Source organism: Giraffa tippelskirchi, chromosome 4, assembly GCF_054371585.1.
Source record: "Giraffa tippelskirchi isolate mGirTip1 chromosome 4, T2T-mGirTip1v1.2.pri, whole genome shotgun sequence".
NCBI classification, from domain to species: domain Eukaryota; kingdom Metazoa; phylum Chordata; class Mammalia; order Artiodactyla; family Giraffidae; genus Giraffa; species Giraffa tippelskirchi.
The window spans coordinates 164,919,063-164,940,572 of NC_137278.1; the positions used below are offsets into that span (position 1 = coordinate 164,919,063).

At 41.0% G+C, this 21,510-nt stretch overlaps 2 protein-coding genes across 6 annotated transcripts in view; one reads left to right on the forward strand and one right to left on the reverse strand.

Annotated features, from left to right (window-relative positions):
- Window positions 1-10,092, reverse strand: part of LOC145547031 (putative tetratricopeptide repeat protein 41) — a 92,295-nt gene extending 82,203 nt beyond the window's left edge. Inside the window, 1 exon segment of the mRNA XM_081595582.1 lies at window positions 9,103-10,092. The gene's annotated coding sequence lies outside the window, so the exon portion shown is untranslated.
- HSP90B1 (heat shock protein 90 beta family member 1) lies at window positions 601-20,333 on the forward strand. 5 transcript variants are annotated; one of them, XM_081595588.1, is made up of 18 exons: window positions 642-776; window positions 2,661-2,763; window positions 3,429-3,570; window positions 4,664-4,780; window positions 6,048-6,379; window positions 11,079-11,190; window positions 11,417-11,536; window positions 12,885-13,001; window positions 14,712-14,849; window positions 14,938-15,015; window positions 15,148-15,213; window positions 15,521-15,790; window positions 16,060-16,305; window positions 16,817-16,953; window positions 18,516-18,594; window positions 18,684-18,839; window positions 19,112-19,234; window positions 20,029-20,333. In XM_081595588.1, the coding sequence occupies exons 1-18, from the start codon at window positions 758-760 to the stop codon at window positions 20,056-20,058; spliced, it is 2,385 nt and encodes a 794-aa protein (XP_081451714.1). In that variant the 5' UTR covers window positions 642-757; the 3' UTR covers window positions 20,059-20,333. The 5 variants fall into 5 exon arrangements, with proteins under 5 accessions (XP_081451711.1, XP_081451714.1, XP_081451713.1 ...); XM_081595587.1 differs by lacking the exon at window positions 642-776 and adding an exon at window positions 1,510-1,664 and having other exon boundaries at window positions 2,661-2,767; XM_081595583.1 differs by lacking the exon at window positions 642-776 and adding an exon at window positions 1,510-1,664.
- Window positions 20,334-21,510: the final 1,177 nt, after the last annotated feature.

A 21,510-nucleotide genomic window follows, 5' to 3' on the forward strand; every position in this document is an offset into this window, starting at 1 on the left:
TTGAAAACTTGTCTTCAGGAATTCGGATGATTATCTGAAAACAAATTTGAAGTTCAATTACCCTGTAGGAAGCAGTAGGAAGGCAGTGTTTTGTCAGAAACTGGGGTGCGAGTCAGGGTGGGGGTTACGTAAAGACCAGGTTAAAGAGACAAAGAAAATATTTTCCAAGGCACAACATTAGGGTGAGGGACTTCCCTCACACGAAAGACACCTGGTCTTTCTGTACTTCTACGAAGTTACAAAGCTGTACTCCCTCTCTCATTTGCAGCCCCACAGGTTTTGCTTTCAAAGATCTGCAGGTGTATCCTCCTGCACGTCAAACTTAGAGTGTTTCTTCTTTTCTGTGCTAGACTGGACTTTACTACCATGCTCTCCACCTGCCTTACAGCAGGGACTCTGGGACCACTGGGTCACCGCCTTTGAACTTCATGAGGGAGTCGGGGCATCAAAATTGCTCGCAATTTCCCTCAAGGGAATGTGGAGGGAGTTTGGAGCCCCGCTACTCTCTTCTGGAAATCGAATCTGGAGGCCTGGGATTCCGGCCGTGAAAGGAGCAGACGCAACAAGGGTTCCGGCTGCCCAAGTGACGCACGGGAAGGCAGATTCGGAAAAAGCTCGCGAAAGAGCACGAGGCTGGGGCCAGACTCAGAGAGGCCGCCCCCAAGAACACGGGCGGCCTCGGCCAAGGTCTTGGGGGCTTTCTAGGCCCGCTTCTAAAGGATGTACACTGGAGAGTCGGGAATACGTACAGACCTCTATGGCAATGGGAACGAGGGGTAAATTCCAAAACACGCGGCGCATAGTTACCGCAATGACACGGGGGGGTTGGGGGGAGACATGCAGAAGGAAGAGCCAAACTACGCAGCTGATCAAAGACTACGATTCCCAGCATGCGCTATGGAGTCGCCTTTATAGTACGTTGCATGCTGGGAACTGTAGTTCCTCATCACTGGCATCGAAAAGCGCTTCGGGGGATTTTCAACCTCTTACGTGTGTCTCTTTACCGAGAAGCACTGCCAAATAGAAAGCTGACTGCGAAAAGTCGCTCTGGAATCATTCCCATCGTGACCCCATGCGTGGACATGGAAAAGGGGAAGAACTCGTTGCCATGGCTACCGCTTCCCCTGGTCACGGAATAAACGCTCTCTAGGATCCGGAAGTGGTTCCACTCGACCTCTCCACAAGTGGGGATGAGTTCTGTGCTGACGTTCATTGGACGGTTTCCCTTAGAGGCCAGAACAACCTAAGCAAAGGGGCGGTCCCAAGTGAGAGGGGCCCGCGGAGCCATTTGATTGGAGAAAACGGGCTAGGACTGACCAATCGGGAGGAGCCACGCTTCGGGCATTGGGCACCGCACCTGGACAGCTCCGATTGGTGAACTGCGGTCCCCCCCACGAGCCCCCATTGGGTACAGCGGGTGCGTGGTGAGGCACGATTGGTGGGTTCGTGTTTCCCGTCCCCCGCCCGCGAGAAGTGGGGGTGAAAAGCGGCCGGACCTGCTTGGGGGGTAGTGGGCGGATCGCGCGGCTTGAGGTGTGAGCCTGCGAACTCCGGCGTGGGGGGGCGGAGGCGGCTCCTGAGATCAAGGGGACTTGAGACTCACCGGCTGTGCGCCATGAGGGCCCTGTGGGTGCTGGGCCTCTGCTGCGTCCTGCTGACCTTCGGTGAGTGATCCTGGAGGAGCGGGCACCCCAGGACGCCCCCCCCCACCAAGCGCGGCCTCTTCTCGAAGGTTCTGGGGGCGTTGAGCCTGGGAGGGGGATAATAGGGCTAGGGTTTGGGCCGATGGGGTGTCCATCGCTCTTCCTCGAAAGAGGTTCAGGGGATTTCCTTTGCTGTCACCTTCTGGAAGCATAAAAGGGGACCGGAGTCGTTTAAATCCCTTAAGATATAGTATCCGCTCGTAGCAGTCTCAGCCTCCTCGAGGTGGGGCCTCCCTCGGGCTTGCGCCCCCCAAGAGCATCGCTTATGCTTTTTCTGGAGGACTTTTGTCAGACGCCGCAACCTTTGGCCATCAGAGTTTGAGGGCACCCCCCCGCCCCCACCGCCCCTCGTCTCCTTGCCAACGCGAGTTTCCTTTCTTAGCTGCTGGGCTGTGGAGCGTGGGGCCCTGGGGCAGCAGACCGACAGTGTCAGCAGTTTGATTCACTTTTATTCTAGCTCCTAAGGTCCTAAAATCTCTTATCATCTCTTCCCTTTCTCAGGCCCCTGGGCCCAATTTCAGTTCTCCTCGCTAGAGGTTGCACAAACCCTTTTTGCTTTCTGACCTGTGATATTAAAGGCCTAAGTTTTGGCGTGGTCAGTTTGGAGGCCTTGTCTCGGCTTGCGCGCAACACGTGTGAATGTAGAAAGAACCTGGTATCAAGTCGGCTAAACAGTATTTGTAAAGGATCCCGGGGCTACGCTTTTAGAGGTGATGGGCGCCTCCGTATTTAAAAATCTCCTGGGGGACCTCAGTGTCTGAACTGAAATAAGAAATATGCCGACTTGGGTTGACATCGGTTATTGAAACCAGTGGATCCATTCTTCCATCGCCCCCTTCAATATTTACCACGTGAATTTTGCAACCCCTACCCTGGCCCTGTTCCATCTTGCTACTTCATGAGAAGTACATGAAGCAACGAAGTGTGAGAGTTTTCTGATGTTAAATCTTCCGTCAGGGTCGGTTCGTGCTGATGATGAAGTGGATGTGGATGGGACAGTGGAAGAAGATCTGGGTAAAAGTAGAGAAGGCTCAAGGACAGATGATGAAGTAGTACAGAGGTTTGTGTTCTTCTGAATCTATGCATAAAACCCCTTGGAACCTGGAAGGCAGTACCTTCTTTGTATCTCTTCTCGGAAGGCCCAGAAGTACTCTGAATTTAAATAGGTGAAAAATAAAGACTTTAGGGGTAGCAACTGTGTGCATACATAGTATCTCCTGACTTTTCCCCTAAGAATGACTGGTCAGAATCAGATGAATTCCCTTGAAAACTATCTTGATAACTATTTCAGAATACAAGCACGATAGCCTTGCTAAGATCTTAGAAAAGACTTTGGTTTTATACACAGTAAATGTGTACACTTTGTAATTAAAAAGATTTGTGTCAGTTGAGCAACGTTTTCATTCAGTCTTTTAGGACTTAAAACTTTGTAGACCCTTAGAAGCCAGTTTCCCTGGCATGTGTCCCATGTGACGGAACAGAAATGTGTGTGACTTTAGAGAAAAGTTGGGTTTACTTTTCTGACAATTTTAAGCATAGAGTATTTCCAGCTTGGTATTAAAAGTAACCTATCATTGTGGAAAAATAATAGATGGTAGACTGGTAATATAAAGGTTTCCTTTCTCCCCTTTCAACCCTTAAGACCATTGTGCTCTCATCGCAGATGCTGTATTTTTGGAGGAAACTAAGTAATGCAGTATTAGTTAATCAAATTTTTTTCCTCAGAGAGGAAGAAGCTATTCAGTTGGATGGATTAAATGCATCCCAAATAAGAGAACTTAGAGAGAAATCAGAAAAGTTTGCCTTCCAAGCTGAAGTTAACAGAATGATGAAACTCATCATCAACTCATTGTATAAAAATAAAGAGGTAAGCAGCCCGTGGCTATGATCGTGTTATTTTGTTTCTGTATGCTAGCTAACTTGATGACTTTCACAGTTAATGTGCTTTGTTGCTGTTTAGTTGTGTAGTCCCTAAGCCATATGTGACTCTTTGTGACCCCCCCTGGACTGTAGCCTACCAGGCTCCTCTGTCCATGGCACTTCCCAGGCAAGAATACTGGAGTGGGTTGCCATTTCCTTCTCCAGGGAATCTTCCTAACCCAGGAATCAAACCTGTAACTCCTGCCTTGGAGGCAGATTTCTTACCACTGAACCACCAGGGAAGCCAATAGTTAATATGCTTGCTGCTGCTGCTAAGTCGCTTCAGTTGTGTCCGACTCTGTGCGACCCTATAGACGGCAGCCCACCAGGCTCCACCGTCCCTAGGATTCTCCAGGCAAGAATACTGGAGTGGGTTGCCATTTCCTTCTCCAGTGCATGAAAGGGAAAAATGAAAGTGAAGTCGCTCAGGAAAAATGAAAGTGAAGTCGCTCAGTCGTGTCCGACACTTAGCGACCCCATGAACTGTAGCCTACCAGGCTCCTCCGTCCATGGGATTTTCCAGGCAAGAGTACTGGAGTGGGGTGCCATTGCCTTCTCTGGTTAATATGCTTACATAATAGTAATTCCAAGCAAATAGTTGTCAAAGTTTAAAGACCCAGCATGTGCACGAATGGCTACTAGATACCTATTTGTATTTGTGGGAAGGGGGAGAGACATTCTCCCTTCTTTCTCCCTTTCCCCTCCAGTTGTGTTCATGGCCTGCTGAATAGTTGTGAGTCTTAAGTACATTCATACAAACTGAGCCTCAAGTATTGAATACATTAAGGTCACTAAGAAGGGAAATAGAGTAGTAACTACTCTGACCAGTTCAAGTGTTCCTTATAGTTGTTCCAGTCCTTTGTATAAAGAACTGTATCTCCTTTTACCAAGAGAGTAAAACCACCCTTGTACTATAAGTCTAGTCCTTAAAGAGTGTTTTTTCAGAGTACAGAGGAGAAATAAAATGAATTTGACGTTAAGTTTGATGTCATGTATTTTGAGGCTAATCGAAGTGTGTGTTAAATCTGGCTTCCGTTTAGATTTTCCTGCGAGAACTGATTTCAAATGCTTCTGATGCTTTAGATAAGATAAGACTAATATCACTGACTGATGAAAATGCTCTTGCTGGAAATGAGGAGTTGACGGTTAAAATTAAGGTAAGAGAACAATTTTAAAGTAGAAAGAACTCTTAGAGATAGGGAATCCATTGTCAGTCAAGGTAGACTAGATTAGGAGCAGTAACAGTTAACTACCGAATGTCAGGGACTTAAATCAGGGGTCAGCCAAATATGGCCTGTGGGCCAAATCTGACCTGCTGCCTGTTTTTATAGATAAAGTTTTATTGGAACATAGCCATGCCCATTTGTGAATTATCTGTGACTGTTTTTGACAGAGACAGTATGACCTACAAAACCTAAAATACTCTGATCCTTTTCCAGAAAAAGTTTGCCAACCCCTGGCTTAAGTCATTAATTACCGGCTGCCTTGGGGCCTCTGCTTTGCATCATCCTCACTCTAGGACACAGGCTGATGGAACAGCTGCCATCTGGAGTGTAGCTGGTTGCCATGGTGCAAAGAAAGCTTGGAGGGTCTCACACCAGTTAAAGGCTCGAGCCTGAAAGCCACACTTCTGACTCCCACTTGCAACTCTTTAGCCAGAACTTGTCACGTGGCCTTAACCAACTATCAGTGAGGGAAATATATTCCTGTAATATTTCTGGAAGGCAGAGAGCCGGGAATATTAAATGAAGAACATTGATCCCCACAGATTACAAAGACAGAAGTCATTTAAGTTTCAGATCCTTTTATCTTTTGTCAGTGAAATAGAGAAAACATAAAATTTTATTTTTCTTGATTTTTTTTTTTTCCCCCTTAAGTAACTTGTTCTGTTTAGGTCTATCTCTGCCCATTGACATTTAAACTGGTCCTTGCCCTTTTACATTGATCGATACTTTATCAAATACAAAATTCTCCTTAAAATTCTCCTTAAAATTCTTAAAATTCTTAAACTTAAAATTCTCCTCTGTAAAGAAAAATGTACTTAAGATGTGTGCTTTTAAATTAAACTTAAAATTAGCTTAATAAGGCCTCTGCCATGAACTTAAAATTCTCCTCTGTAAAGAAAAATGTACTTAAGATGTGTGCTTTTTTAAAAGACCATAAAATCTCCTCTGTAAAGAAATTAAAACTTCTTTAAACTTAAAATTAAAATTCTCCTCTGTAAAGAAAAATGTACTTAAGATGTGTGCTTTTTTAAAAGACCATAAAATCCTATGTGGAGGAGGGAAGGAGTTCAGTTTTGTTTTCTGTATTGGAATTGATGTGCTTCAAAGCTGATAGCTTCTCAGTATATAGCTGAGTATTTCCGTTCCATATCATGAGTATTAAGCAAGTGTAATTGTCTTGTTGTTGTCTTGGTTTTAGTGTGACAAGGAGAAGAACCTGCTCCATGTCACAGACACTGGTGTAGGAATGACCCGGGAGGAGTTGGTGAAAAACCTTGGCACCATAGCAAAGTCTGGGACAAGCGAGTTTTTAAACAAAATGACTGAGGCACAAGAAGATGGCCAGTCAACATCAGAACTGATCGGTCAGTTTGGTGTTGGTTTCTATTCTGCCTTCCTTGTGGCAGATAAAGTTATTGTCACGTCGAAACACAACAACGACACCCAACACATCTGGGAGTCTGACTCCAATGAATTTTCTGTAATCGCTGACCCCAGAGGAAACACTCTTGGACGGGGAACAACCATTACGTGAGTATTACTCACTCCCAATGATAATTAATAGCCATAGCCAGGCTCTTGACTCTCCAATTCTGGCTCTCTGAGCCAATGGCCTATTCTGGGCCTTAATTTCTTTGCCTGTAAAAATGAGGAATGTGAAACCAGTTCTCATCACTTTAAGTATTTTGAGACCTTGCTAAGGGCCGGGCTCAGAGTTGTGGTGGCTGCTGTCAATGGAGGGCATCAAGTAGGAAGGGTTAGTTAGCTCTTCCAGCTGAAGGCGTGTCAGAGGCCTCACAGACAGGTGGCTTGTCCAGGTTTTCCAGGGAAGCAGGACTTAGAAAAGTGGTGGCAGTCTGTGGAGCATTGTGGATAAGGGCATGGTGATACAATGTGTTCACAAAATTCAAGGAATGCATTTCAGGCGGTGGCAGTTACTCATTGAAATTTTGATGAAACTCATTTAAAGTTTTCTGAAGGTAGTGTGGAGGATGGCAGGACCAGTTGAGAAGAGACTCGCAGTAACCTGGGTAACCGTTGGAAATATTCAAGATTGTAACTAGGGTTGGGGGCGGGTTGGAGAGAACAGGTACAGATCAAGGACTTGAAGGAGAGTTATGAAAGTTCTTTGGAAGAAAATGTCTCACTGGAGGATCCTTATATCTTGCCTGGTGGCTCAGATGGTAAAGAATCTGCCTGCAGTGGTGAGACCCTTGTTCAATCCCTGGGTTGGGAAGATCACCTGGAGAGAGAATGGCTACCCACTCCAGTATTCTTGCCTGGAGAATCCCATGGACCGAGGAGCCAGGCAGGCTCCAGTCCGTGGTGTTGCAAAGGGTCAGACATGACTGAGGATAGTTACAAGTCATCGAATTTGAAGTGGAATTTGTTTTAAGTCGCCACCTGGGTAGGGGAGGGCTGCATTGAGTTACGAGGGCTTCTTTTATTGTGGAGCACAGGCTCTTAAGCACATGGGCTCAGTGGTTGCCATGCATGGGCTTCTCCTGTTGCGGTGCATGGGCTCTCTAGTTACTTAGTTGCCCCAAGGCATGTGGGATCTGATCTGAGTTCCCCAACCAGGGATCAAACCCGCAGCCCCTGCAGTAGAATCTTGGAGTCTTAAATTACTGGACCTCCAGGGAAGTCCCAAGCCAGTAACTATTGTTGGTGTAAACAAGACAGATCTTAGGCCCAGTATCTCCCGGTGCTTACAGCACTGTGAAGTGTGAAGCAGACAGGAGACAGGACAGCTTTCTTGCTTTTGTGTTTTTTTCCCTCCATCATAGAGATAAAGAAATTCCAATTTAGAAGTCAGTTGACTTACCCAGTTCTGCCAAGTGAAAATGTACCTACAGCCCTGTTTTTTCCTTTTTTTTCTTAATTCAGTTTAAAATTTTCTCAATATTACTGATTTTTAAATATGCAAGTAGGAAACAAACATATATCTTATCATTTCAACAGATTTTCTTCATCCCAGAAGACATTTTTTGCCTTCACTGTCACAAATTTTCCTTCAATAAAAACTAGACACGTGCATTTTAGTATTTTTACTAATTTTTCATTCTAAACTTACTTTTCCCTCCCTTTGTTATTAACGTTCACATCTCCTGATCTCTTTCAGAGGCATCACTGATAGTTATACCCCAGTGCCCTCTGTGTTAGGTGGTAAGAGAATACAGGTAAATTACATCTCTTAACTAGAAAGATAGAAAATGATGTCCCAAGAGATGTTCGTGTCTTGTGTTGCTAAGAGACAGGTGAGATGTCTAGATATAAGTTCCACACGAGCAAACATTTTGTTGATACTGCGTTCCCAGTGCCTAATGTGTGACTGGCAGATATTTGTATGAATGGATAAGGGTCATCAGGACAGTTTTCATGAAGTAGTACGGATGGTTGATCAGTAAATGAAAGTTTACAACAGGTTCTCCTTTCCTTGGGCAAAATTGCCTGTTTTCTTCAAGGCCTTCCCTACCAATTCACTCAGTGGGTACTCGTTTGAATGTCTATTAAATGCTAGAGTTTAGGGCTACAGTGGAGAATGAGACAGTGGCTATCCCTCCTTTCATATGGCTCATTCAACTAAGAAAAAACATGAAATAATTTCAGAATGGCAGATGCCAGAAAGGAAGCTAAGGGACAACCACCTCATCAGAAGGTTTTTCTGAAATGGTTTTGAGTTAGGTTCAGATGTTCTAGGCAGCAAGCACTGCACGTTGGACAGTTTCAGAGGCACTTTTGAGGAACTGAAAGTCTAGAATAGCCAAAAGGAAAAGAGCAAAGGCAAGGAAGTCGCACGGTCAAGATCTTGCCCTACCTACATGTGACTCCATCTTAATATTGGACCAATAAAGTAGAGGCTGTCGGACAATTGTTTCCTCCCTACTCCTGTTCTTACCCCTAATGAGCCGCCACTTAGGAGAGATTTAGTGAAGAATAAATGAGATCATGAAATCAGCATCTTGTAAATGCTAACATAAAATGGCTTCTGTCCCTCCTCCTATCATGAAGGGAGTATTCTACATTTCTCCCTAAAGCAAGTGTAAACGTATTGAAGTCTCTCTGGGAGAAGGAGGGACAGGCAGATGATGCAGCTTTCCACTGTCAGGCACGTGCTCTCTCTTTTTCTTCCCCATCTACTGTTGGGCGTTTCGAAAAAGCATACTTGCCTTTCCTGCTACTTCACCTTCTGTTCCCCCCTCAGCCCACAGTATTTTGACTTTATCCACCACTTTTCCATTGAAATAAATTACCAGTATTCCTTGTTGCTAAATCCAGTGGATTCAGGCTTATTTTAGTTGCTATGATCACCAGCAATAGCTTCTCTTATTTTTTTTTTGGAGTTTCTCTTTTGTGTTTTCTCCAGAATTTGCATTTTACTGCTCACTCCTTAAAACAATCCACTCTACCTAGCATTATTTTTTTTTTAATTTCCTTTGCCTGTTTCTTAAATGTTGATAGTCTCTTTTCTTCAGAAGTTCAGTTTCAGTCCTCTGTGTCCTGTGTCCATCATGCAATCTTAACCGCTGTCATGGATTCAGGCTCCAGCTCCTTCTCAGGCTTCTCTAATCTATATTCTTAGCCCAGATCAGGAGTCAGCTGACTTTTAATTAAAGGGTCAGCTAGTAAATATTTTAAGCTCATGAACTATAGGATCTGTGACATGTCAAAACTCTCCTATCAATAGTTTGAAAGCAGCCATAGACAGTATATGATGAAGTTGTGTCCTGATGAAATTTCTTATGAGTGGCAACCAGAGTTTGCCAACCCCGGTCTAGATCTCTCTACTGGGTTCTAGGCTTATATGTCTAATTGCCTCTTGAATACCTGACTAAGATGTCTAATCATCAGCTTTAATTTGCATCCAAAACTGATGCAACTTGGTACCAACCTTGGATCACTAGTATGTATACTCCAAGACCAGAGGTTTAGTCCCCTCACTAGGCTGTGTCATGTACTGTGTACTTGCTGGAAAGTCCTCCTAAACTATAAGCTTTTTGAGGCAAGGAGGGGACCATGGATACAACATTCCCCATTTTTATTGGGAGCACAAACATCAAGATATGGGCTACCCACTGTGTTGGAGAGTATGATGTGGCTGTTATTTTTGGTGGATGGAGGATATGTTTGCAGAAAGGGTGGTAAGGAAGCAGTGCTACAGTTTTTGGTACTGTAATTATCTCAGTCAGTGCTGTTCCTGGTAGAACTTTCTGTGGTAGACATGGTCTTTCACTGGTCTGTCCAGTATGGCAGCTACTTTGCTACATGTGACTGTTGACTTGGAATGTGGCAATATAACTAAAGAACTGACTTTAACTGTTATGACTATAACTGACTATAACTGACTTTTAACTATTAATAAATAGTCACATGTAACAGGTGGGTGGCTCCTGTTTTGTCTAGTGCAAATATAAACAGTAGTTCAGATTAATGTTCTAGCTATTTTTAAAAAATAAATTTGTTTATTTTTGACTATGCTGGCTCTTTGTTGCTGCGCAGGCTTTTCTGTAGTTGCAGTGAACAGGGTCTACTCTCTAATCATGGTGCGTGGGCTTCTCATTGCAGTGGCTTCTCTTGTTGCAGAACATGGGCTCTAGGGCACGTGGGCTCAGTAGTTGCAGCGCCCAGGCTCTAGAGCACAGGATCAATAGTTGTGACATACAGGCTGAGCTGTTCCATGGCATGTGGGATCTTCCTGGATCAGGGATCAAAACCATGACTCTTGCATTGGCAGGTGAATTCTTTACTGCTGAACCATCTGAGATGCCCTCTAGCTTTTCCTTAAGGAACGTGTTTCTATTAGGGGTTAACTGTCTACAGTATGTAATCAGTTGATTTCTAGGGAAGTTAGCAGAGTGCATATGATTCTACTTTTCTCCAGAATATTGCAGAGATTTCCCACCTTAAGCTAGCTTAAGATTTCTGTTCTTCAAATGAAAAAAATCCAACACATTGAGGAGATTGGAAACCTTTTCATTTTTTGCTTATAATGAAGAATGTTTTCCACTTGAGGGAGTGCAAGAAAGATTCTTCCTTTTACCATACCCATATTTGGTATATTTAGCTCACAAACCTTTATTGGTGATAAGAGTTCTTAACGTGAATAATGGGGACTTTGTGGGTTATGCACAGAGCTGTTGGCTAGTCTAGTCAAATGAATATTTACACAAATTTATAATCAGAACTTTTAAACAATGACGTGTCTCTAAATGTCTTATTTTCCTTGCAGCCTTGTTTTAAAAGAAGAAGCATCTGATTACCTTGAATTGGATACAATTAAAAACCTCGTGAAAAAATATTCACAGTTCATAAACTTTCCTATTTATGTTTGGAGCAGCAAGGTAAATTTATATGAATAAAGTTTATATATGTATATTACCTTGGACATATTTAAATATTTAACACATAAAGAATGAAGGTTAAATGTGGTTCTTTCAATGCAGGATACTCAGTATTTTCTTACTGAAGACTATTTTTTTGAGCTGTAATTTTGTTTCATATCTTATAGATAAAATCAAGAATTATGAAATGTGAGCTTAACCATCATTCTATTTTCTACATAAACAGACTGAAACGGTTGAGGAACCTGCTGAAGAAGAAGAAGCAGCAAAAGAAGATAAAGAAGAATCTGATGATGAAGCTGCAGTAGAAGAAGAAGACGACGAAAAGAAACCAAAAACTAAAAAAGTAAGCCCGGTTCATCCTCCTACTTAAAATATTGTTTAGGTTATAAGGTACCAGATTCCTAGAAAAAGGGGTAAGATTTCTTGTTGCAGGAGAGGGGATTGGGTTGGAGGAAGGTGGTCAAAAGATATAGACCTCCAGTTATAAATGAGCACTAGGGATGTAAGATACAGTGTGATGGAGCCAACACTGCTCTGTGATGTATAGAAAAGCTGTTAAGAGTCTAATTCCTGAGAGTTCTCATTATAAGGAGATTTTTTCCTTTTGGTCCATTTCTTAGAATTGTTTGTTTATTCTTTTATTCTCATCTATATGAGATGATGGAGGTTAGCTTACTGTGGTCATCATTTTCACAATATGTGTAAACCTTTATGTTGTACACTTGCAACTCGTATAGTAATGATCGCAATTGTGTATCGATAAAACCGAGGCAGGGGAGGGAGGAGAACAAAGGTGGAAATATTGTTTAGATTATGTTAGAAAAAACACAGAAACCCAGATATGCACAGACTGATAGAAGCTTCAGTTCTTCATGGTCTTCTTTTTTCAAGGAGTCCGCAGGCCCAGCTTTTAAAATCCAAGCTGTGTGTGTGTGTTTTTCTCTCCCTAGAAAGTTTTAAGTAGCAAACGCAGATCATTTTTATGAATAGTCCTCTGACTTCTATATATTGCCCAGGACTGGTGGCTTATGATAAGTTTTGAATTTTAAAATCTTAAAATCTTTTTGCATCTTCTTTTGCTGCATAGATATGAACTATTAAATTAATTCTCTGGTCTGCTTAGGTGGCAGAGTAGGTAGAAGTAATGGTGGATTTTGAGAAATATATAAGATGTTGGATTTCTGTAAGTCATGAAATAGAAATACATAATATGTATATCATTCTAACCTCAAAACATATTCAAGAAATAACATTTTAGCTAGTTAAAAATAACTGAAAAAAATCTTTATTGGATTGATACCAATTATTACAATAACAATTTGCCTTTGTTGTATTAAATATTAGTCTTAAATATTTAGAGAGATACTTAAAAAAATTTTTTTTTTAATTTTAAATATTTATTTATTTATTTGGCTGTTACGGGTCTCAGTTGTGGAGCCCAGGCTTAGTTGCTTCATGGCATGTGGGATCTTCCCAGACCAGGGATCGAACCGGTGTCCCTTGAATTGCAAGGACCACCAGAGAAGCCCTTTAAAAAAAATTTTGATCCATTTGGCAGGAACTATATTACAATAGAGATACCCTATATTAATATTATTTTGAAATGTTCTAAAGCTGTGGTTATTGTAGTATAACTATTGATACCGTTGGTGTAACCGTTAGGAGAAACTAATCAAATACTGTAACTTCAGGTTGAAAAAACTGTCTGGGATTGGGAACTGATGAATGATATCAAACCCATATGGCAGAGACCATCAAAAGAAGTAGGGGAGGATGAATACAAAGCTTTCTACAAATCATTTTCAAAGGTAAATATGATTTTAGAATAATGTGATAAGAAAAATCACAATATCAAAAATAGGTTTAAAAACAGGTTTATAACTATTTCAGCACAACCAGTTTCCTTTTTAATTCTTTGTATTTTATATTATGCATTAAAAACTTTACTCTGAGCTTCACTAGACCACCAAGGGTCTATGCTACAAAAAAGATTAAGAACCACCCACATCAGTAGATGCTTGATTTTCGCTACAGAACCTGTAAGGCATAAAGTCATGCTATTGAATGGCTTTTACCATAATCTTAAAGGCTTGTTTACAATAGCAAACATTTATTTTGAGGCCATGCCTAGAAAGGATGACTAAATCTGTTGCCTTGCCTTTTTTTTTTTCTTTTACTGATCATTTCTTATAACTCTTAGAATCCAAAACTAGCTTTGACTAGGATGGTTTCAAGTTAATGTTTTCTCAAACAGCGTTTTGTACAAATAGAACAATTTAATGAACTTAGCATGGCTAGAGCAAACTGTCCATCATGCAGTCTTAACCGCTGTCGTGGATTCAGGCTCCAGCTCCTTCTTGGGGTTCTCGAATCTATATTCTTAGCCTAGATCAGGAGTCAGCAGACCTTTAATTAAAGGGTCAGCTAGTAAATATTTTAAGCTCATGAACTATAGGATCTGTGACATGTCAGACTCTCCTATCAATAGTTTGAAAGCAGCCATAGACAGTATATGATTGTGTCCTGATGAAATTTCTTGTGAGTGGCAGCCAGAGTTGGCCAACCCCGATCTAGATCTTGCTACTGGACTCTGATTGTCTTTGTTCTTTATTCCTTATTCCATCTGCTGACTTGTTACTTAACCTTTGTTTCCCTTACATTAACATCCAGCTACCCTTTAAGCTTTACCTCTAAAAACTTTCCCTTGGTTCTGCCTCCTTTTTCATTCTCGTGTACCCTAAAATCCTAGCGTATATAGAGGTACTTTCATCTTAACAGCTATATTAGAAATATGTGAGCAGTGTGTGATTTTAAGTCTTTTAGAGGCTACATTTAAAAAAAATTGAAACAGGCCAAGTTAACTTTTAATAGTATATATTTTTTTAACCCAGTATATCCAATAGTATTTCAACAGGTAATCAATACAAAAAATTGGTCCTTTTTGGTTTTTTTGTTTGGTTGGGTTTTTTGTGGGATATTTGTTGGTACTACATTATCAAAGTCTGGTGTGTGTCTTACACTGACCAACACATCTCATTGTGGACTAACTACATTTCAGGTGCTCAGAATGGATAATACAGGAATTTTCTGTCCCTACATACCTCTTCAATCCATTGCTACAGTCCAAGTTTCTTGGAAGAAATCTGTTCCTGAGTACTTTTTTAGTTGAACAGTACTCAGGAAATTTCTTATATGTCATTTTGTCATTTACAGGATGGTGGTTTTCCTGCCCTATCCTCTCACGTGTGTAGAACCTAGACTCAGCCATCCTTCCCAGGGTTAGGCGATAGAGGAACGTTACTGACAGCCACACCAGAATAGCCGTGTCCAGCCAGTTAGAAGTGCAATCTTAATTGTTTCTTCTTCCCTCTTTGCCTTCCTCTCCCCTCCACTTTTTTGGTAAGGGAACTTTTTTGTTAGTTACTGTTAAACTGCATGTGTACCACACCATATATTGCTTAGCCTTTGCACTGCCTTTTCCTTGTGCCTTTTGAATGACCAAGATACCAACTTTATAGGAAAGCGATGACCCCATGGCATATATCCATTTTACTGCTGAAGGGGAAGTTACCTTCAAGTCAATTTTATTTGTACCCACATCTGCCCCACGTGGTCTGTTTGATGAATATGGATCCAAGAAGAGTGATTACATTAAGGTGAGTTTTTAAATAGTATAAACTGAGTTTAAAATTTGGAAGCATGATTTCCAGAAAGTGACCTTTGTTTTTTTGGTCTCCGCTTTAGCTGTATGTGCGCCGAGTATTCATCACAGACGACTTCCATGATATGATGCCCAAGTACCTGAATTTTGTCAAGGGTGTTGTAAGTATCCAGAGGTTATTGGGGGAAGAGGGGATTAGAGTGGGGGTCTGAAAGTGGGGTTCTTTTGGTTGGTTGGTTGGTTTTGTTTTTCTCTGATGTTTGTATTGCTCGCTGAACTTTGGCTGTCTGCAGGTGGACTCAGATGATCTCCCCTTGAATGTTTCCCGTGAGACTCTTCAGCAACATAAACTGCTTAAGGTGAGTGCCTTAAAAATGTTCAAACGTATTAGTTGAAAGAGCCGTCCAGTGAGCACCCATATATATGTACTGCCTGGTCTAAAATTAGAATGTAAACATGAAAGCAATCTTGTAACTGTTGCCAGTGACAACTTAAGTTTCCATTCAGTCTGACACAGGAATACTTGGCCATTCTCTGCCCCCACCCCTTAATATAATACCAGTGTCTTTGTGTCTTCTCCACTACTCCCCTGCTACCTTACATAGTGTAAGTTCTCAAAAGTTTGTGATGAAGTTCTCTAATGAGTTATTTTGTCATTTTGTTTAGGTGATTAGAAAGAAGCTTGTCCGTAAAACTCTGGACATGATCAAGAAGATTGCTGATGAGAAATACAATGATACTTTTTGGAAAGAATTTGGTACCAATATCAAGCTTGGTGTGATAGAAGATCACTCAAATCGAACACGTCTTGCCAAACTTCTTAGATTCCAGTCTTCTCATCATCCAAGTGACATTACTAGTCTAGACCAGTATGTGGAACGAATGAAAGAGAAGCAGGACAAAATCTATTTCATGGCTGGGGCCAGCAGGAAAGAGGTGAGAGAACTTCAACTGGTCTGCTGTGTACCTGGGGGTTGATTTATAGCCAACTCTTGAGAGAGAGAATAAAAGGAAAATTTGTAAACTGAAATAGTTCTGAGACCTGGTCAGTCATTGACAGGAAAAAAGTCATTTGTATTCTCTGCACCTCTTAATTCCCCACCCATAAAATGGGATTGCTGGTACTCTCTAAACATACCTACTTGGATGAAGAAAATATACTGAGGCCAAACTGGAAGTTTGTGTTATTTCTCTCAATTTTGTAGGCTGAATCTTCTCCCTTTGTTGAGCGACTTCTGAAAAAGGGCTATGAAGTGATTTATCTCACAGAACCTGTGGACGAATACTGCATTCAGGCTCTTCCCGAGTTTGATGGGAAGAGGTTCCAGAATGTTGCCAAGGAAGGAGTGAAGTTTGATGAAAGTGAGAAAAGTAAGGAGAGTCGTGAAGCAGTTGAGAAAGAATTTGAGCCTCTGCTCAACTGGATGAAAGATAAAGCCCTCAAGGACAAGGTATTCTGGAAATTAGAAATTGAAAATTTTAGCATCTGTGTTTTAAAAAATTGTTTTGTTAGCAAATTAAACTTTGTAACTGGTTACTTTCATAATCATTAAAAGCTATACAGAACACTTAATATTGTAGTTACATTATTGGGAGGACAAGTTTAAAATTGTTAAACTGAAGAATTACAGGGATATGTGATCATTCTGTATGTAGGTACAGGTACTTTTTTTTCTTCATAACAAAGTTTTCCATAATTTAACATTGCCTTTGCAATAGCTTAAATTTTTACAGGTTAAACTTGATTGTATATATTTTTGAAAGTTGGTGTTTAAGTATTTCTGACTTAAGAAATTCAGTTATGAAATGACAGTTTTCCTAAGAATCTGAATGAGAGGTACTTTTATTATCTGCCTGTTTGTGATCTTAAGTGATGAGTCCTTAAGGAGTTGAAATGCAATTACTTGATGACCTTAACTGTTGATATTTAGAGATAACTAACTTTCCCTTTCTCCTCCAAAGATCGAGAAGGCTGTGGTGTCTCAGCGCCTGACAGAGTCTCCGTGTGCTCTCGTAGCCAGCCAGTATGGGTGGTCTGGCAACATGGAGAGGATCATGAAAGCCCAGGCATACCAGACAGGCAAGGACATCTCAACCAAGTAAGCATCCTCAGGGAAGGCCCTGCCAGGATGTAAGCTCTCACCCAGCCTCCCTTTAGAAGATAACACAGCTACTACACAAAGAACTGATGCATTTTAAGTGTCTACCACTCTCCATTATAGAAAAGTTGACAAAATGATTAGATTACTAAAGAAAAGGTCTTGCACTTGTGATTTATATTAATAGTATATTATATACAGATGGAAATTTTCTTAATCTGTTACACATAATGTCTTTCAGCATTAGATTTTCTGCTTGGCCTAGTATCTGGACTGCCTTTACATTTTCAGATAATAGTTAAAAGATGAAGTTAATGACAGTTACATTTCTTAAATGAGTTAAATCCTTTTTAATCACCCCTTGTACCCCCAAGTGGTATTCTCCACTAAATACAGGGTAGAAGATGCACAACCAGCAATTGAACTCAAGGACCAAGTACTGGAGGTACACTAGGTCTTTGGCACCCTTTATTTTCAAGAAATATGTTTTTCAGGTTTATATTTGAATGTTACAACAATAGTTTTAAAAATGACTTCTTCTTTGCTTTTATTCTCTCTTCTACCTGGACTATTTTCTTACTCGCTACCTATTGTCACACTTTTTCCCCCCAAGCCTAGCTTTAAGGATTCTTCTCCTAAGTGTAGTTTCCATTGTCACAATCCCCAAACTCCATTTAAAATATACCTATATTTCATAATTAGCATGGCTCACCAGTGTGTAATATTTATAAAATAAAATGCCAAAGTGCTGTTTTATTTGTCTTGTACCCTGACTAGATTGTAAATGTCAGGTGGAAAATGGGTTTCTGCTTATATTCCACTGCAACAGTACAGTAGCCATCTAAGTCCATCTTTACAGTCATTTATTAACAGGACAGTACCTTCTTATCCAACAAACATTTGAGCACCTACTGTGTCTTTATACTGATGCTCTACAGTAGACATCACTACTGTCTTTTGCAATGTTCAGACTAGTCAGGATTGAGAAATCAAGGCATAATTCTCTAAGCCCTGTGTGTATGATAGGTATGCCAAGATGTAGGGAGAAGGGTTCCTTCCTGTCCTCGGCCTGCAACTGTAGGAAGGAGAGCAGTCATGGAGGACAGGTAGGATGCTAACAATGATGAAGGTATACCCAGAATGCATTGCAGCCGAGCTTAGTGAAAAGATGCCATTTTTCTTAGAACCATATTGGTTGAAGCATCATGGAGAAGGTGTTACTTGAGCAGCACCCAGAGCCTGTTCTGTTCCAGAACTCTAGGGAGACACAGCTGCAATTAAGACTGAATACATTAAGAGGGGATGAACAGGACATTAAATCAGTTCATCCACTCAACAAAGGCACTTGGGATTCATTAGTAAATAAAGTAGTTCTTTATTGTACTATTTGATCTAACCATGCACATTGCCCTTTAGAAGGGAAAGCGTGATTTAACAATATATAAGCATGACTTGATTTTTTGAAAGTTTTCTGTAATTATGTAAGTTATACTAGAATATGGGAAATGTATGGACCCTCAAATTTGATATATTTGTTAACGTTCATTTTCACTCTGTAACAGTTATTATGCCAGCCAGAAGAAAACATTTGAAATTAACCCCAGACACCCACTGATCAGAGACATGCTTCGAAGAGTTAAGGTGAGCGATATCACGGCCTTACTCCTGTCTTTTAATTTGACTTCTTTGGACCCTTCAGTATTAATAAACTGTAACTCCTTCCATTTCAGGAAGATGAAGATGACAAAACTGTTGCAGATCTTGCTGTGGTTTTGTTTGAAACAGCAACACTGCGGTCAGGGTATCTTTTACCAGACACTAAAGCATATGGAGACAGAATAGAAAGAATGCTTCGCCTCAGCTTAAACATCGACCCTGATGCAAAGGTTTGATATAACTTAATGTTTTGAGTCCCAGTATCAGGCATTGTGCTAAAAATGAATGAGAAATTTCCCCTTTCACATCCATTTTCTTTTTTTGCCTGTCTCCCTTTGTTAGCTTGACTGTTAACTCTAACTATAGGGTTTCCTCTATAGTTTTGTCATTAACAGAATTAACTGAAGTGGAGTTAATTATGATCTTACATATTTAAATGAGCAAAATGAACACAGAGCCAAGGTGTTCGATGCGTTAATGGGCTCATAAACGTTGCCCTTAGGTTGAAGAAGAACTCGAAGAAGAACCTGAAGAAGCAACAGAGGACACCGCAGAAGACACAGAGCAAGACGAAGAGGAAGAGATGGATGCAGGAACAGATGAGGAAGAACAAGAAACAGCAGAGGTAGAGCAAACCAAGAGGGGGACTTGCATTTTTAGCTCTTGCAAAGTCAGAACTATTGCCAAAGTCAAGAAATATGCATCTAATACCAAATTCAAAAGCTAGAACAAATCACTTTCTTATTTAAAGTGTGTATTTTGATCCTCCCCACTGCCTTTACTTCCTTAGTTTAGCCATCCATTCTTTCTGTTTTTAAACAGGGAAGGAGCCTAGGGAGGCAGGGACTGGCAGCTGCAACTTTATTTCATCTTTTTATTGGCTGTGCTGGGTTTTTGCTGCTGTGCGGACTTTCTCTAGTTGTGGAGAGCAGGCGCTTACTCTCATCACGGTGGCTCCTCTTGTTGTGGAGCAGGGGCTTCAGTAGTTGTGGCACATGGGCTCAGTAGCTGGGGCTTCCGGGCTCCAACACATAGACTCAACAGTTGTGGCTCAGCTGCTCTGTGGCATGTGGGATACTCCTAGATCAGGAATCAAACTCGTGTCTCCTGCATTGGCAAATGGATTCTTTATTCCTGATCCACCAGGGAAGCCCTCGCCATCCGTTCTTGAGGTGTTTTTAAGCAGATTACTCCTTAGCCCACGGTGCTTCCATGTTCTTTGCCACTTGCTTCTGCCTTACAGTAACATTAGCCTATTTTAGATTGTTCAGGGACTATTGATCTTATTGGGTTCTAGCCTATAGCTCAGATAATGGAAATAGGCTGGAACTATTTCCATTTTTCCCATACATGAAACTTTGGTGAGCTAAGGTTTGTTGTGCTAGTTTTTAACGTCTTCTGATTTTTCTGTTTTCACAGAAATCTACAGCTGAAAAAGATGAACTGTAAATTATACTCTCACCATTTGGATCCTGTGTGGAGAGGGAATGTGAAGTTTATTTCTTTTGAGAGAGACTTGTTTTGGATGTGTCCCCCACCCCCACACCCCCAGCCCCCTTCTCCTCTGCACTGTAAAATGTTGGGATTGTGGGTCACAGGAAGAAGTGGGTTTTTTAGTTGAATTTTTTTTAACATTCCTCATGAATGTAAATTTGTACTATTTAACTGACTATTCTTGGTGTAAAATCTTGTCAGGTGTATAAAAATAAAAAAGATCCCAAATATCCAGTGTCTTGGTTGTCTTTTTTAATTCATTGTATGGAGCTACCTCATACTTGATTTTTCTTCCAGTTTTTTGGTGATATACAGCATAATGTTTTGACTTACATCAGGAAATGATACAAGTAGTGAACATCCATCATCTCATATAGATACAAAATAAAGTATTTCTTAGATCCTGTGTCCTGGGTTTTCTTAGAAAAGTAGTGCATAAAGAAAAGTGGCTTTTAAAATTATTCTTAAAAATCACTCATAGAAAGAAGGGACATACTCTTCTTTACAGAATTCCAAACAGTACATGTAGATGCTCCCCCTTCCAGGAAGTGGAGCTTAATCCTCCTTTCCTTTTTGAACGTGGGCTGGATTTAATGACTATCTTCTAGAGTGTGGGGAGCAGGAAACAGTAACTTTAGAGCAGAGAACTTCGGCAGATGCTACCATAGTAACCACGTGATCAAGGTTCATATCAGTCAGTGAGGTCATGTACCCCCTGACGTGTGAAGGAGGGTACTCCACCTCTGGTATTCTTCAAAAACTCAACCTAAGCTAGAATATGTGAACAGTACTCTTCCAAATTTTTAAAGGTCAAAACCAAGGAAAGAAGCCTCACAGGAGACTAAGGAGACATGGCAACTAAATGCCATAGTAGCCTGGATGGATGAAAGCTGGGGAAATGCAGAATCAGACATAGTTCATTGGTTCCTTAGCTCTGGCATGTGTGATCTGTACCATGGTCATGTTACATGAGGGGCATTCATGGAAATGCAGTGGGATTTGGGAACTGCTGTCTTGGCAGTTTTCCTGTAAATCTAAACTTACTCCAAAAAAATCCAAACCCTAATCCTATTAATAGTACTTTTCAAATTTAGAGAAATACTAACCTCTCACTCTTTAAGCATAGATGGTCAATGTCACTTTTATTATAGCTAATTTATAATCTGCATTTGCCATTATAGTCAAGCTTATTCAAAGAAATAAGCCAAAATTATAAGGGCAGGAGACTGCAACTACACTTTTAAGACTAGGTATCTATCAAACTACGTTACAGAAGGTGATGATATAAACTGGCAGTTTTGGAGATTAACTGGTCAAACCATAACTAAAGCTCAGTCGGTCAGCATCTACTGAGCACTTCCTCTTGCAGTTTGTGTTAGGTGCTTAAACACAGTTTGACTCATTAAA

Bases quoted from the DNA above. Each gene is read 5' to 3' on its own strand.
- HSP90B1 (XM_081595583.1), top strand. From the start codon at position 1,616: ATGAGGGCCCTGTGGGTGCTGGGCCTCTGCTGCGTCCTGCTGACCTTC. The intron at 4,781-6,047 runs GTAAGAGAACAA...TCTTGGTTTTAG, and splicing joins AGTTGACGGTTAAAATTAAG to TGTGACAAGGAGAAGAACCT. The intron at 16,306-16,816 runs GTATTCTGGAAA...TCTCCTCCAAAG, and splicing joins ATAAAGCCCTCAAGGACAAG to ATCGAGAAGGCTGTGGTGTC.